The sequence below is a fragment of the Aquarana catesbeiana genome, linkage group LG06 (assembly GCF_042186555.1).
Source record: "Aquarana catesbeiana isolate 2022-GZ linkage group LG06, ASM4218655v1, whole genome shotgun sequence".
NCBI classification, from domain to species: Eukaryota; Metazoa; Chordata; class Amphibia; order Anura; family Ranidae; genus Aquarana; species Aquarana catesbeiana.
The window spans coordinates 306,977,522-306,991,785 of NC_133329.1; the positions used below are offsets into that span (position 1 = coordinate 306,977,522).

The 14,264-nt window shown below is 41.1% G+C and overlaps 1 protein-coding gene across 6 annotated transcripts in view; it reads left to right on the plus strand.

Moving 5' to 3' along the window:
• FN1 (fibronectin 1) overlaps nucleotides 1-14,264 on the plus strand; it is an 80,808-nt gene that overhangs the window by 14,829 nt on the left and 51,715 nt on the right. For all 6 annotated transcript variants that reach the window (XM_073633584.1, XM_073633585.1, XM_073633586.1 and 3 more), the window contains exons 2-11: nucleotides 2,590-2,718; nucleotides 3,448-3,585; nucleotides 4,567-4,698; nucleotides 5,636-5,773; nucleotides 8,109-8,255; nucleotides 8,903-9,079; nucleotides 9,168-9,347; nucleotides 9,562-9,738; nucleotides 10,122-10,274; nucleotides 12,343-12,471. In XM_073633584.1, coding sequence (XP_073489685.1) covers nucleotides 2,590-2,718; nucleotides 3,448-3,585; nucleotides 4,567-4,698; nucleotides 5,636-5,773; nucleotides 8,109-8,255; nucleotides 8,903-9,079; nucleotides 9,168-9,347; nucleotides 9,562-9,738; nucleotides 10,122-10,274; nucleotides 12,343-12,471 — 1,500 coding nt within the window. The remainder of the gene's footprint in view (nucleotides 1-2,589; nucleotides 2,719-3,447; nucleotides 3,586-4,566; nucleotides 4,699-5,635; nucleotides 5,774-8,108; nucleotides 8,256-8,902; nucleotides 9,080-9,167; nucleotides 9,348-9,561; nucleotides 9,739-10,121; nucleotides 10,275-12,342; nucleotides 12,472-14,264) is intronic.

Here is a 14,264-nt window from a genome sequence, read left to right on the forward strand (position 1 = left end):
GTAGGCACTGAGCACTTAGGCCAGGTTCACATATATGTGAACTGAATACGGTTTTAAGTGCGGAGTCCCTCAAGGATCACCCCTGTCGCCCGTGCTCTTTAACCTCTATCTCCGCCCACTCCTCAAAATCATCAGCAACCAGGACCTACTTTATCACTCCTACGCAGATGACATCCAACTCTACCTACGCATCACCAAGAAAAGACCAATACCGGGCACTGGAAAACTGTGTCTCATTGATCGACGATTGGATGATGGAGAGCTCTTAAACTCAACGGATCCAAAACTGAACTCCTCTTCCTCCACGCAAACTGAAACAAAAACCCTGGCACAATGTCCACACCACTCACCATCCTCTGACAACCCAGCACTAAAGCCAAAAGCCTCGGAGTCATCTTTGACTCAAACATGACGATGGATGCACAAATGGGATCAGTAGTCAGCAGATCCCACTACCTTCTTCGCGTATTGTGTAGATTCATTCCCCTTCATCCTGGAAGGAGATGCAGCAGTAGTTGGAACAATCATCAATTCCTGACTCGACTACGCAAATTCCCTCTACCTAGGACTTCCAAAATACCAAATTTCACGTCTACAAATTGTACAGAACACATTCAGCCAGACTGATAACTGGAAAAAACCCTGGGAATCAATCACCCCTGTCCCTGAGGACCCTCCATTAGCTAGCCGTGAAGGACCAAGTTACATTTAAGACCCTCTGCCTCGCTCACAAATGTACACAAGGAAAAGCCCCGCAATATCTCTGCCACAAAATAAAGCACTACACTCCAGGTTGCCCTCTCCGGTCAACTAACCAGAAACTCCTCCACATCCCCAAGACCCATTATAAATTAAAAGGCGAACGAAGGTTTGCAGACCAAGGACCACGGCTATGGAACGCTCCCACCCACGGACATCCACTTGGAAGAAAATCATCTGGCCTTCAGGAAGAGGCTCAAGACCCATCTCTTCTGAAGACCCAGACGGACACTGGCAGCAAAAACGCGCTGAGGCGATGTAGTTCGCATATGTAGCACTATACAAGTTATTCATTCAAGTGCTCAATGGAGCCAGTTCACACATGTCCGGCCACGGTGCAATTTCCAAAAGGGTCCTGTGTATTTTTGTGTCTGGTTCAGGCAAAAATTGCACCTGAACCAGTGAACAGAAATGTACTGGACCCCAGGCTACAAACCGCACATTTATGAACCTGGCCTTAGTCTTTTTTTATGGGTCATTTTGGTTCTCAATTCATTATCAGTGCCATTCGCTGTACAACCTTTCAGCCCAACAACTAGTTACCATCATGCTTAAATATATTCTAAAGCCTGGTACACTCTATCAGTTTTATTTTCATTCAACCCAGCGGGATGATGTCAGTACAGTGATATCCCCTGCTGAACTATTGTGTGACCCCCCCCCCCCCCCCCCCCTCAACAAACCAGTTGGTTCTCTTAGCCATTGAGTGCTGATTGGATGTAAATCGGCAGGTCTTTTTTCAGTTCTGCTCAATGAACACGCTACTGAAGCCTTGAGGGGAAAATAAGGTGTGTGTGTGTGTCTTTTGTTTTTTTTTAAATCTGAGGCCCCCTCTGGCAAGGGGGGGGGGGGGGGGGGGGGCTGAGGCAATTGCCACTTTTGCCCCTTTATAAATCTGGCACTGTCCATATAGCTGTGTAACTAGCAATAATCTGTATTACCCATAGCTGTCAACAGGGTTTTGGTGTTTGTGGTAAAGATGAATCTTGGGTAATGTGGTTTACTGCACACTGATCTTTTCTTAACAAGCCCTGTTCAGGCATCTTATGATAAATTCTGTAAAGTGAAGCAATCCATAAGTCCACAATCATGTTTCATTGTTTTTACTGACCTAAACTGATGGTGTTATGGCTTTTTATATGCCAATAGTTTGAGCAGCATGTTACGATTATAAAGGGAGACCGCATGATTATAACAGAGTTCAATATACAAGAAAAGAGCGCCCTAATGATGAAGCTTACAATCCTAGGATTGGAATTGGGTTGCTATTATTCTTGCAACTTGCTAGCTGTTATAGGGAGTCTGTGTACAGGGAATTATGATGGCTTCCATTGCTGACACTCCAGCTTTAACTCATTGAACCAAAAAAAGTATGCAGATCAAGAGCTCTAGCATATGTTTCCTTACTGTATGCTCGTTCAGTAGTTTAAAAATCTCTAAACCAGAAGGTAGAGGCAAGGGGATAACCCGAGGTTGGCAGTGACTGCTCCCATATAGTTCTAAATCTACATTTGCAGAGAGATGGTATGTGAGCCCATATACAATGTTATTCTGCTATAACTAACATAGCCTTTTAAACTGGTGTATACCCATTCTGGAAACCTATCTTTATATTTTTTCTGACTTTGTCCATATCAGGTTCAGTACTACTTTGAATTGGCCTGAATAAGTATAAATGGTCACCCTGAAGAGGCGTGTATGACCTAACCAGTGTGAGCTCCAGCCATTGGCAGTCCTAAACGTATGCAGTGTTTTGGCTTGCTTTAAAGAGATGCTAGAATAAATATTTTGCAGATATTAAAGTAACTAAATACCAATTGATCTCAACAGGAGGCTGCTTTGACAATGGAAAAAGCTATAATATTGGGCAGCAATGGGAAAGGATTTATTTGGGCAATACACTGGTCTGTACCTGCTATGGCGGAATCCGAGGCTTCAACTGTGAAAGTAAACCAGAGGGTGGGTATGCATGTAGTACTTTCATATTAAAATAAAGGATAATGCCTTCTGTAAAAGGACGTTTATTCTACTGTCAACATGAATAGGCTTTGAAAATATGCTGATGAAATTTCTTATGTCTTCTAAAAGCATATTCAGTTTTCATGCTGTCTACCATTTGAATTCTACCCAAAAGCTAGAAATTTGGGGTACCGCTATTAGTTTTGGGTCTGAGAATAAAAGCCTGTAGGCACCAGATCTTAAATGTTTTCAATGAATGCATGTTGGCATCTGCCTGTTCTTTGTAAAGCCTGGTCTGTTATATCATCCCTAAAATGGTATCTCCAGAAGACACAAACTTTTTAAATATTACGAGGCATTAAAAACCAAAAACCTGAGAGTGCTTTCCAAAATTGTGCTCGTTGATTCACTTCTAGAGTACTAAAAAGTAGAAAATGGTTTCTACACCCTAGCTGTGTGCTCTCATGATTCAATGTTTTCTAATAAGTGGTAAAATTGTGAGATTGCCAGGCTGTGCTCTTCAAGTGTATATACTGTCCACTTATAATTTCATCCAGAAATGCACTAGCCCAAGGACAGTCTGGGACATACCACTCCATTTCTTTAGAATTGACCCATCCTTTAGGAAGCACTGGCATGAAAAAAATACGAACTGCTCTTTATACTTTTACTGCCTGCATAGTGAAATGTTCATCCAATAAACTATATCCTTTTTAAACCCTTGAACAGCTGAAGAAACATGTTTTGACAAGTACACAGGCACCACATACCGAGTTGGGGAAACTTACGAGCGACCTAAAGATAACATGATCTGGGACTGTACCTGCATTGGAGCTGGAAGAGGACGCATCAGCTGCACCATTGCAAGTAATGGCTTATGAAGCTGATATTGAGTCTTTTGTTTTCCATAAGTGTGTGTGTGTGTGTGTGTGTGTGTGTGTGTGTGTATATGTATGTATGTATGTATGTGTGTGTGTGTGTGTATATAGATATAGATATAGATATAGATATAGATATAGATATATATAGATATATATATATCTATATCTATATATATATATATCTCAGAAAAAACAGATGTTGCCTTCTAGGATAGGAGTAAAGTCATGGTTTTTAACCACTTGAGTATCAGGCTTTTTCTGCACTTTTTGTTTACATGTACAATAGTGTGTGTATTGGGGGGGGTTGTTTGGTGGTTTGGTTTGTTTGTTTTTTTTGTTTCAAGGAATGTAACAGGAAACAAACACACTATTGTTACATGTGCTGAAAGCTTGTGACAGGTCCTCTTTATGAAGGGAGCCCAAATCTCTCCTCTGCACTTAAAAGCATTTACACCACCAATATCACTGTTTTTGAATACTTTCGATTCTATAAAAAAAAGGGGCACCGTTGACATCCAGGTAAACCAGAAGTGTCATTTGCTCCCAGTTACTATAGCGGCGAGCTGATCAAAACTGATGCTTGCTGGTCGCTCGGGTCCCCCAGTGGGATGGGAGAGCCTGAGCCAACTGAAGAGGGGGGCGGGGCACGTCCCCTTCTGCTGCTTGTAATGGCTATCGAGCGACTAGTTAGCCACTTCAATTGCTTTTACAAGAAAGCTGACAATAACACTAAGGGGGTGATGCTTGCAGGCATCATCCCAGTACAGCCACTTAAAGACCGGTGACATATCAGGTATGTTACTGGTCGTCAATTAAATCGTGGGGGAGGGGTTTGGCCAAGGTAACTTACTATGTATTGTACCAAGTCTGGAATGCCATGATCTTCGGATTATTTTTATCATTTGAAATTCAGCCTTGATTTGAATTTATTTGTGTGGGGTGTTTATTTTTTTTTTCTCCACTGCAGATCGCTGCCATGAGGGTGGACAATCTTATAAGATTGGAGACACTTGGCGTAGGCCTCATGAAACTGGTGGTTATATGTTGGAGTGTGTATGCCTTGGTAACAGCAAAGGAGAATGGACCTGCAAGCCTGTAGGTAAGTTTGTCAAAAATAAAGGTTGTATACTTTAACCATCATTATCTAATTTGCATCCTGTTTTTGCAGAGTAAGTTAACCAGCCTTATTCATTTAAAGTGGAACTTTAGTCAGAAAATTAAGTCGTGCTTGATCACTTCAGGCTGGCCCCTTTTTATAGGTATAGCTATGTAGAACATTAAAAATGTGCCTATATTGTTTAAAATCCAGTAATGCACTCTCGCATTGCTCTGCGCTTAGTTGCTTTTAAGGCACTGTGCTGAATTTGCCGATGGGCCGACAGCCTAAAGATTTACTGCTGTTCATGGTCTCTTTACTTCAGCAAAATGGCAGCCTGTGGCAAGAAGCAGGAGCAATGCTGGAGCAATTTACAGAACACTAACTTTGGTAGCAGTTATTTTTGTGGAATATGTTCCCTGCTAAAGAAAATTTTATTTTTATTAGGTTGTTATGGGTAAAGTTCCACTTTAACTACATGCCGCCTGTGCTATAGCCGTAAGACGGTTACAGCACGGGCCTTAATTGCTGGGAGGGCGTCCTTGGACATCCTCCCGAGCAAGCGATGTCTGTGCATCCCTGCTGGTCATGTGCGGCGTACTCTGTGATCACTGAGTCTGGGACTCGGCTGATCAGAGTAAGGGGTCGATCCCGGCCCCTTACCACATGATCAGCTGTCAGCTAATGATCACATGATGAAAACAGGAGCTTAGTAATTTTTTTCCAAAATTTTAATTTATTTAGTTAAAAAAAAAAAAAAAAAATTCATTATGGGTACACTGTAGCATGACCACACAATCGTCATTCAAAGAGACAGTGCTGAAAATGGGCCTCGGCAGGACTGATCTCAGTTTGGACTATTTTTGTATTTATAAGTATACAGTGTGTACTTCTGGGTTTCTAGAGATATAATATTATGAACGTTATCCCTTTCTCATAGCGGAAAGATGTTATGATAACACAGCTGGCACATCCTATGTGGTTGGACAAACCTGGGAAAAACCTTACCAGGGATGGATGATGGTGGATTGTACATGTCTGGGAGAAGGCAGTGGACGTATCACATGTTCATCTAGAAGTAAGTAATACCTTTTAACAGTACATTTAAAGTGGGGTTCCACCCAAAAAAACAAAAATACCTCAAATTCTAAAAAACCAAAAAATGTTGGGGTTTTTTTTTTCACTTACCTCTAAATGCCTGTTGCTAGGTGGTCCCTCGTAGTCTGCCTCTTCCTTTGCCTGGGCTGGTGACATCACTTCCCCCTCGGCACAGGAAGGGCTCTCCTCCCTCCCTCCTGTCAATCATCTGGGACCCATTACAGGTCCCAGGTGATTGAGTGGCCAATCACGGCGCACCGCTCGTGCATGCGCAGTGGATGCCAGGCTGTGAAGCCACAGCCTGGCGCCCACAATTGAAATGCCGACGAGCGGAGGGGGGGGACGAGCGGGGCTTCGATCCCCCGCACCGCTGGACCCAGGGACAGGTAAATGTCCAATTAAAAGTCCGCAGCTGCAGTATTTGTAGCTGCTGACTTTTTTTAATTTTTTTTTTTTTTTTACGGCCCCCCTGGCTTTTCTATATTAACCAGTTTGAGAGGTACCCTAATTGCAGCTAATACTGCTGAACAACAGTCTGCATTTGTTTCAATAGGGTGTGTTTTTTTTTTTTTTTTTTTTTTTTTTTTTTTTCCCCTCTCAACAGTAACATTAACTTGCAAATTAGTCTTATTTCCAATTCTGTAGAGATTTTGGATCTGGCAAAATTACAGTACTTTAATGAAGAAAAAATTGTGATCAAAAACTTCATTTTATGTGGGAAAAATTAACTCCATAACTGCAATATTTTTGTAATGTTGTTGCTGTAAATTTAAGCTCATTTGAATTATGAGCCAAAAGAACAAATGCTCATTTGAATTCTTATGCTTGCCCAGACATGGGGCTACTAAAATCGGAAAAATGAATGAATCTAAAACCTCTGTGGCATTAAGCGTAAAATGTCATTTTATGCATTGAAGGTGAATGGGGAGATACATAGAGGTGTGTTTTTTTTTTTTTTTTTTTTTTTTTTTTTCCCCCAGAAGACCACCCTCTTAAAGTGGTTGTGAAGGCTAAAGGTGTGTGTGTGTGTGTGTGTGTGTGGTTTTTTTGTTTTTTTTTGTTTTTAACCTTAATGCAGAGGCTGCTTTAAGGTAAAGATTTTATGTGCAGCGCATCGTACAGCCAAGCAGTTACACACCTAATGGGAACCATCAATGTACTACCACAGCGCTAAACATCGTTGTGGTAGTTAATTGAGAACTACAAGCTGATGGCCGCAAAGGCTTCTGGACCTTGTAGTTTTCCATTTACAGGAAGCTATGAATTTGGCAGCTGCCCTGGTGGACGGAGCAAGATCCCTAACCCCCACCTGACTGGTCACAATGAGGAGCCTGCGGGGGTGCAGGACCTGGTGGATATGTTACACCCTGTATATGGATGTAACATGTTACAAAAGGTAAACTTATCCTTCAAGGAGTAATTGTAAATGAGTCTCCTACCTCAGGATTTCCCATAACCTGAGGGACACAAGCAAGCTAGCTGCTTAGAATTGGATTAACAGGTAATTCATGGACACTTGGATATAACTCCTTTTTAAAAATCTTATTGTAGTCTTTGCATTGCTGAACCATTACATGGATTCCTGAACATGTTTGTAAGGGAACATGACTGCATATGTTCTCTACTGTAATGCGGTGAAATCACGTTCTATCTATGAGGAGTCTTCTACCATTTACACTGCAGATTGTTTCGTTTGAATGAAAATGACCTTCTAATATAGTACAGTCACATAGGTTTCTGTCTGCTACTGTAAGTATGGTCATTGGGGAACTGTCTTCCTTATTACTAGTTTTTTTTAAAGTATTTTCCAGAGTAGTAGATGAAAGAAAAACATCTTGGCTGTTTTACAAATATTTGACTGTCTTTTTTAGTATTTACAGCATGCCCACTAAGGATTACTGTTGTACATGACAGTTTTATTGAAATTTTATCTGCATTACCTAATTCTAAACCGAATCAGTAAATCTCCCCCAATAGGTCTTTACTAAACCGGTGCAGCTCTGCATAGACTCAAATCGGCTTCCAGGTTTTGTGTGTGGCGGTTTGTTTTTTTTTGTTTTTTTTTTTTTTTTTTTTTGTTTTTTTATAACCAGCTCCCAGTTTTGGTAAATCTCCCCTATTGCCTATTGTATGCGGCTGTAGTAAGGGTCAGAAAAGATTTCAAGAGCTGCCTGGTCTCTAATACTGTTCTTGGGACCACAAGTTTAAATTTTACGTCTGAATGTGTTAAAGGCTTTTGGCAAGAGAACCTTTTAGGGATATATAAATATTTTAGTATAAAAAAATTATTTTTTTTTTTCAATCTTAAATTACAGACCGCTGTAATGACCAGGACACGAGGACCTCCTACCGGATTGGAGATACCTGGAGCAAGACTGATGCCAGGGGTAACTTGCTGCAGTGTATCTGCACAGGCAATGGACGTGGCGAATGGAAGTGTGAGAGGCATTCTTCTGGTACCGGTGAGTTCTGGCAGGTTTGGTCTGCTGCTTCGTGTGTGTGTGTGTGTGTGTGTGTGTGTGTGTGTGTGGGGTTACCCATTATAATTTCCAGACTAGATCTGGTATTGCAACACAAACATTCTTATAGATTATTAATGTTTAGATGCACAGGCAATTGTACGTTCTAAAGTAAAACCAGCCAGTAGTTCTGTATGTTTAACTGGTTACAGCTAAACCTGTTTGTCTATGTACGAAATTGCATAAATACAGCTATTTCTAATCCAAACAATTACCTGTTTGGGTTAAATGGTAACATCTTCCATGCAGCAAATGTCATGTGTGGTATTTTCCAGTCCCACCCACAACTTTCCTCAATTTAGATGGTCATGTCAATAGGTTCTTATCTAAGTGCCCCTTATCCTTCCAGATAGGCCCACACTCCTTGGGCACCCCTAGGCTTCTTGGCTAGCTCCCTCTACTGGTTGCTAGCTGGCAATTCCTACAGTCAATGACTAACTTTTGCAAAAGAGGGACAATTGTGGAATTCCTGCCTGTTGCAATTCTGGATGCTCTTAGCAGGTTTCAAACTAATTTTACTTAATGCTTAGTGTTTCTTTGAGTATTGCCTCAATTTGTGTTTTTTGTTTTTTCTCCTTTTCTTATTGTAGGAGTTGGTGTTGGATCCGGTGCACAAATCAATATCTACCCAGCTGTACGAGATATTGAGCACTGTGTTGCTGACAGTGGAGTCCTCTATTCTGTGGGCATGAAATGGATCAAAACTCAGGGAAGTCAGCAGATGCTCTGCACCTGTCTGGGCAATGGTGTCAGCTGTGAAGAAAGTGGTAAGTCCAGTTGCTTTGTTTGCTAAGAATATTTATTCAAATTTTACTTTGCACTGTATAGACAATGGCTTTCATATTATTCAAACAGTTGCCGTTGGGACTTATGGAGGCAATTCAAATAGTGACCCATGTGTCTTCCCTTTCATCCACGATGGCAAAACCTACTACTACTGCACAACAGAAGGTCGCCAAGATGGAGAGCTCTGGTGCTCAACCACCTCCAACTATGATGAGGATAAGAAGTATTCTTTCTGTACCGAGCAGCGTGGTAAGATTCTGTGGCAACTACTTAGAAGTACTAGAGACTTAATTCCAAGTATTTCCAATATAATCGTTTATTAGCCTTATTTGGTACACAATGTCAATGTACAAATTATAAAGATGGAATGAGAATTACATGGAGAGCAATTTTGAAAGAATTTTAGATTACTATTTTTTTTTTTTTTTTTTTTTTTTTTCTTTTCCTTTTTGTCTATTTTAAGCAATGGTTCAAACACGCGGTGGTAATTCCAATGGAGCTCTCTGCCACTTCCCATTCTTGTACAACAATCGTAACTACACAGACTGCACATCAGAGGGCCGCCGTGACAATATGAAGTGGTGCAGCACTACCTTAAACTATGATGTGGACCAGAAATTTGGCTTCTGCCCCATGGCAGGTGGGAATACTTTCAAAACTGAAAATAAAAATGCAGTAGAGCTGAATATAGCCTGTTATTGGTAGTCAGTGTTTATTGCTATGTGTATCTGGATATCTTCTGTGTTGTTGTGTTTTTGTTTTTTTTTGTTTTTTTTTCCATTTAGTCATTAGTTCTCCCCTCTATTAGCTGTTGCACAGATCTAGAGACACATTTTGAAATCTGATTTATGTGGACAACTAAAGAATGTATTTGGTACTATATTTCCTTTCCTGTTTTTTAGAAGAGGATTAAGGAATATCAAACGCTGAAGAGAATCATGTGGGAATATCCTAGGAGCACACTTCCCCCTGCATCAGTTTAGTTAATGGGTTTTTTTTTTTTTCTTTTTCTTTTAATTCTAGCTCATGAAGAAATTTGCACAACCAATGATGGTGTTATGTATCGTATTGGTGATCAGTGGGACAAAATGCATGATCAAGGTCACATGATGAGGTGTACTTGCGTTGGCAATGGCCGTGGTGAATGGACCTGTATTGCCTATTCACAGCTCAAAGGTAAATCTAATTCGTACAAAGTGAGGATCTGAATTTGAGATGGAGTTTATCTTCGTGTTGGGACTATGGGGGGGGGGAATAAAAGGCGGTAATAAGTTACTTGTACCATCTAATTTTGCACTGTACATCCTTTGTGTGGCGGTCTTGAACAAAAGATGTTCAAAGTCTAAGGAAGCTGCCATCTTTGCATCTGTTTGGTCGGCAGTTACCATGGAACTGCACATGTGATCAGTGGAAGCAGTGGTCTCCCTGCAGTGGATGAGGCTCGAATTTTGTGTTGCAATCAGGAAAGCTCATGCTCCTTGGTATTTGGAGAGCACTAGCTCTGATGCAGGGGGCAAGTTGGACATCTGTTGAGTGACCACTGCTTTGACAGGGAGCAAGGATCCTTCTGTAGCACGTGTGCAGGGACCAAGCTTAACTTTTTTGTTATATATTTTTGCTTTGATGCACTTGCAATGCATTTAGACTATTTCATATAAAAGTTCAGTTGGGTGTGGGTTGGTTGGTTTTTTTTTTTTTTTTTTTTCCCCAAACTGAAAATAAGTTTGTGGATTGGCCTAGGCCAGGTAAGCAAAAGGAGCAGTGCAGAAAAAGCTGACCAGGAGTTCTTTTCACACTGTGGGGTCCCACACCCAAGTGTTACTAAAAGCTCCCCTAGGGCGACCACTCCCAGGTGGCACAGACTGCGGATCAGCTGCCTTCCCAGCCCATGGCCAGACAAGGTAGACCGCTCAAACCGAGAGGTAATGGACCCTTCCAGCTTTTTCCGGGAGAACTTTCTCCCATCCCCCAATTGCGTTCAGGCACTCAAGTTTCAGTTCCTGACGATGCTAACCTTCCAGGTCCACCTCACTCCAGCAGATTTGCATAGCCACCAACCCCAGTCGGGTCAGGATACGTAGCACAGCACCTCCAGTGGATCACTGATGAGAACAGATACTACTGCATTTCTGACAAGATTAATGGATGTTTTCTGTAATTGCTGAAAATTACATTGGTTTTCATTTTTAGGTCAATGTATCCCCCTTTATATATAAGCCCTGGTAACATGCAGTCTATTGTTCTTGAGGTTTAACTATTGTTTCAAACCATTGGATCAGCATGACGGCCAAGTGGCAAATATTTTCAGAAAGATGGCAAAAAAAATGCCAGCCCACCCATTTCTCTCTGCAAAGATTTTCCTTCCGGTGCTCCATACAAAAGGCGGTTATCCACTCTATCCAAGAGTCATTTCTTTTATCCTACCCATTTAGCATTCACTTAGAAATCAGATGAATGAATTGATATCCCTTGGTATGATGACTTCCTATATATACACACATCATTCTACACATGTTTACTGCCTGTGTATAATCTAACAGTTTTGTCTCAAACGCCAAGCTCTGTAATAGTCAAATACATGGATTACAAAAACGTAATTTTTACACTCCTGGTCGGGTTAAGGTGTTCAGTCAGCAGACAGATTTGATGTTTCCACATTTCAGTCAATAGGAATGTGTTTTGTTTTTGTTTTTTCTACACTTTGACGCTAAGGTTGTGGGAATGGGTGGAGAATCTTCATATCTTTCCAAATATAACAAACTGCATTTAGATTGGCATCTTGTTCTCCCTTATGTGTAGCCACATTGAAAGATGTCATTCTGCATCTGCCAACTTGTGCATTTTGTAAATGGTGCTGTGAAGGGCTAGGTTCTCCAGCATCAAATAACTCGGATGTTTGGCAGGAACATTTTCGATTTTGTCTTGATAGCATTTTGTATAAACACCTCCATGCTGCACATTTTCATGTTGAGAAATACAAAACTATGGGGGTTGGCATGCACCTCTGTATACAGATATACTTAACCGCCTAAATCTGGTGAAAAGCCATTTCGAATGACCTCTTTATTTGCCACAACATCTTTGCATAAGGTACAGAAATTCAGAATGCTGCTCCCTCCCCCCCCCCCCTATAAAATCCTATGTGCCAAGCAGAAATCTTAAAGGATGTGTTCTATAAAACTGTGAATTGCTTTTCTTAAACTTGTAAATTCTAATGTTTTTCATATGTTCACTTCTGGAACAGATCAGTGCATCGTGGACGGTGTTACCTATGATATAAATCAATCTTTCAACAAATATCATGAGGAGGGGCACTTAATGAACTGTACCTGCTTTGGTCAAGGACGTGGTAGATGGAAGTGCGATGCTGTGGGTAAGTAAGTCATGACCAGTTTATGGGCATTGTGGAGCCAGGTATAGAAATTGGGCAGCTTAAAGTTTCACAGCAGTGTCTCTGCTTAATTTTATTATTTTTTTTTTTTTTTTGTTTTTGAAGTGCAGTAGTATAATATACTAAAAGCATTAAGTCGCAGACAGCCAGCAAAGTGTGTGTGTGTGTGTGTGTGTGTGTGTGTGTGTGTGTTTTGTTTTTTTTGTTTTTTTTTTTTTGTTCCCCCCCCCCCCCATTTAGTTGCATTAAAGTGACTATAAAGTCTGTTTTAAAAAAAAAAAAGTACTTTCCTCTGTGCAGTGGATTTGCACAGGGCAGCACAGATCCTCTCGGGTCCCTCTTCGCTGCTCCTGGGCCCCCCACTTTCCGTTTAGTGGCCCCCACAGCAAGCGGCTTGCTATGGGGCACCCGAGCAGAGCTGCAGCTCCATGTATTCATTCAGACACTGCTGCGGTTCGGCCCCGTCCCCTCTCTTGATTGGCTCCCGCTGCTGTTAGCCAATGACACCACTGCTGTCTCAGCCAATCAGGAGTCAGAGTCCCAGACGACCAAGGGACTCTAACATCACTGGATAGAGGGGGCTCAGGTAAGTATTAAGGGGGAGGGGGTCTTCGTCTTCGTCTGTTTTCAATGTTGATGAGTTCTATAGTACAGATGCAAAGACTGCCATGAAAACTTAAGCAGCAAATATCTTTATCTCTGCAATATGTGGGCCATGTAATGCCAAACTTTCCAAGTCAACTGGTTTTTGACATGCCCCTTTTCCCATTAATCCAGTATTTCACCTTGATCCCTACACTCATTCTTGTGAGGTTGAAGAGTTCGTAACTTTGACTTTTTTGTGAGAGGAAAAAAAAAGTCTAACTGGAAAACAAATTTGGCTTTGTTTGAAGAAATTGAACTACAAAAGTTCCAGTTGTTAGGAATCCATAGTGGCAACATTGGGCATTTACCCTTTCCCCTACACTGAAGGGGTTTACACTTTTTTCTGTTTTTGAAAGTGAGAAAAATATTAGGCTTTTTTTGAGGTCCACATGTTTCCTCCTCTATCGGATTATGAGGATTGGTAAAGTGAAACCCATGTAGATCTGTCAATTAACATGCATTTCCTGTTATGCCAGTTTATAAGTTTCTTGGTGTTTTTTTCTGTTCATTGACCCTTTTATTGGGTATCATTTATGCTCTTCAATGGTAGCAGACAGTCTGGAAAATAATAATTTAGGTGATGCAGTCCTGTACTGGCGGGGGTGGGTAAGGTCAAAGCCTAGGACAACCTCTAATCTGTTTATTCAATCAATGGTTGATAAACTCTGAATTTCCATCTGTTTTCCTTGGCTAGCATTCAATAGGCTGACTTATCTCAGGGCACAGTACAAAAAGACAACTGAAGCTGTGTACATATGAAGGTGGCTGTTTCTAGCTAAACAATGAACATTTTTAGTTGACTGGAAAAGTATCCCCATTTGGTCCTCTTCTGTTTTTAGGTTCCATGTACACTGGGCTTAAAAAAAAAAAAAAAAAAAAAAAAAATCTGTTCTCTTGGCCACTAATGCTCATACAGAGCATTTTTTTTTTTTTGTACAAAGTCTAGACGAGTTTAGAAGAGTTTTATGCTTTCTTCCATGTAAGCTCCAATCAGAAATGTGAACCAGAAGTACTTTTTCCTGCCTCGCAACGTTCAGCTCAAAATATGCCTGTAATTGTCCTAATGGGCATGGACACATTGAATAACATTGAGCTGCTTCTACAGGCAGAACACAACTCCTGTAGAAGCA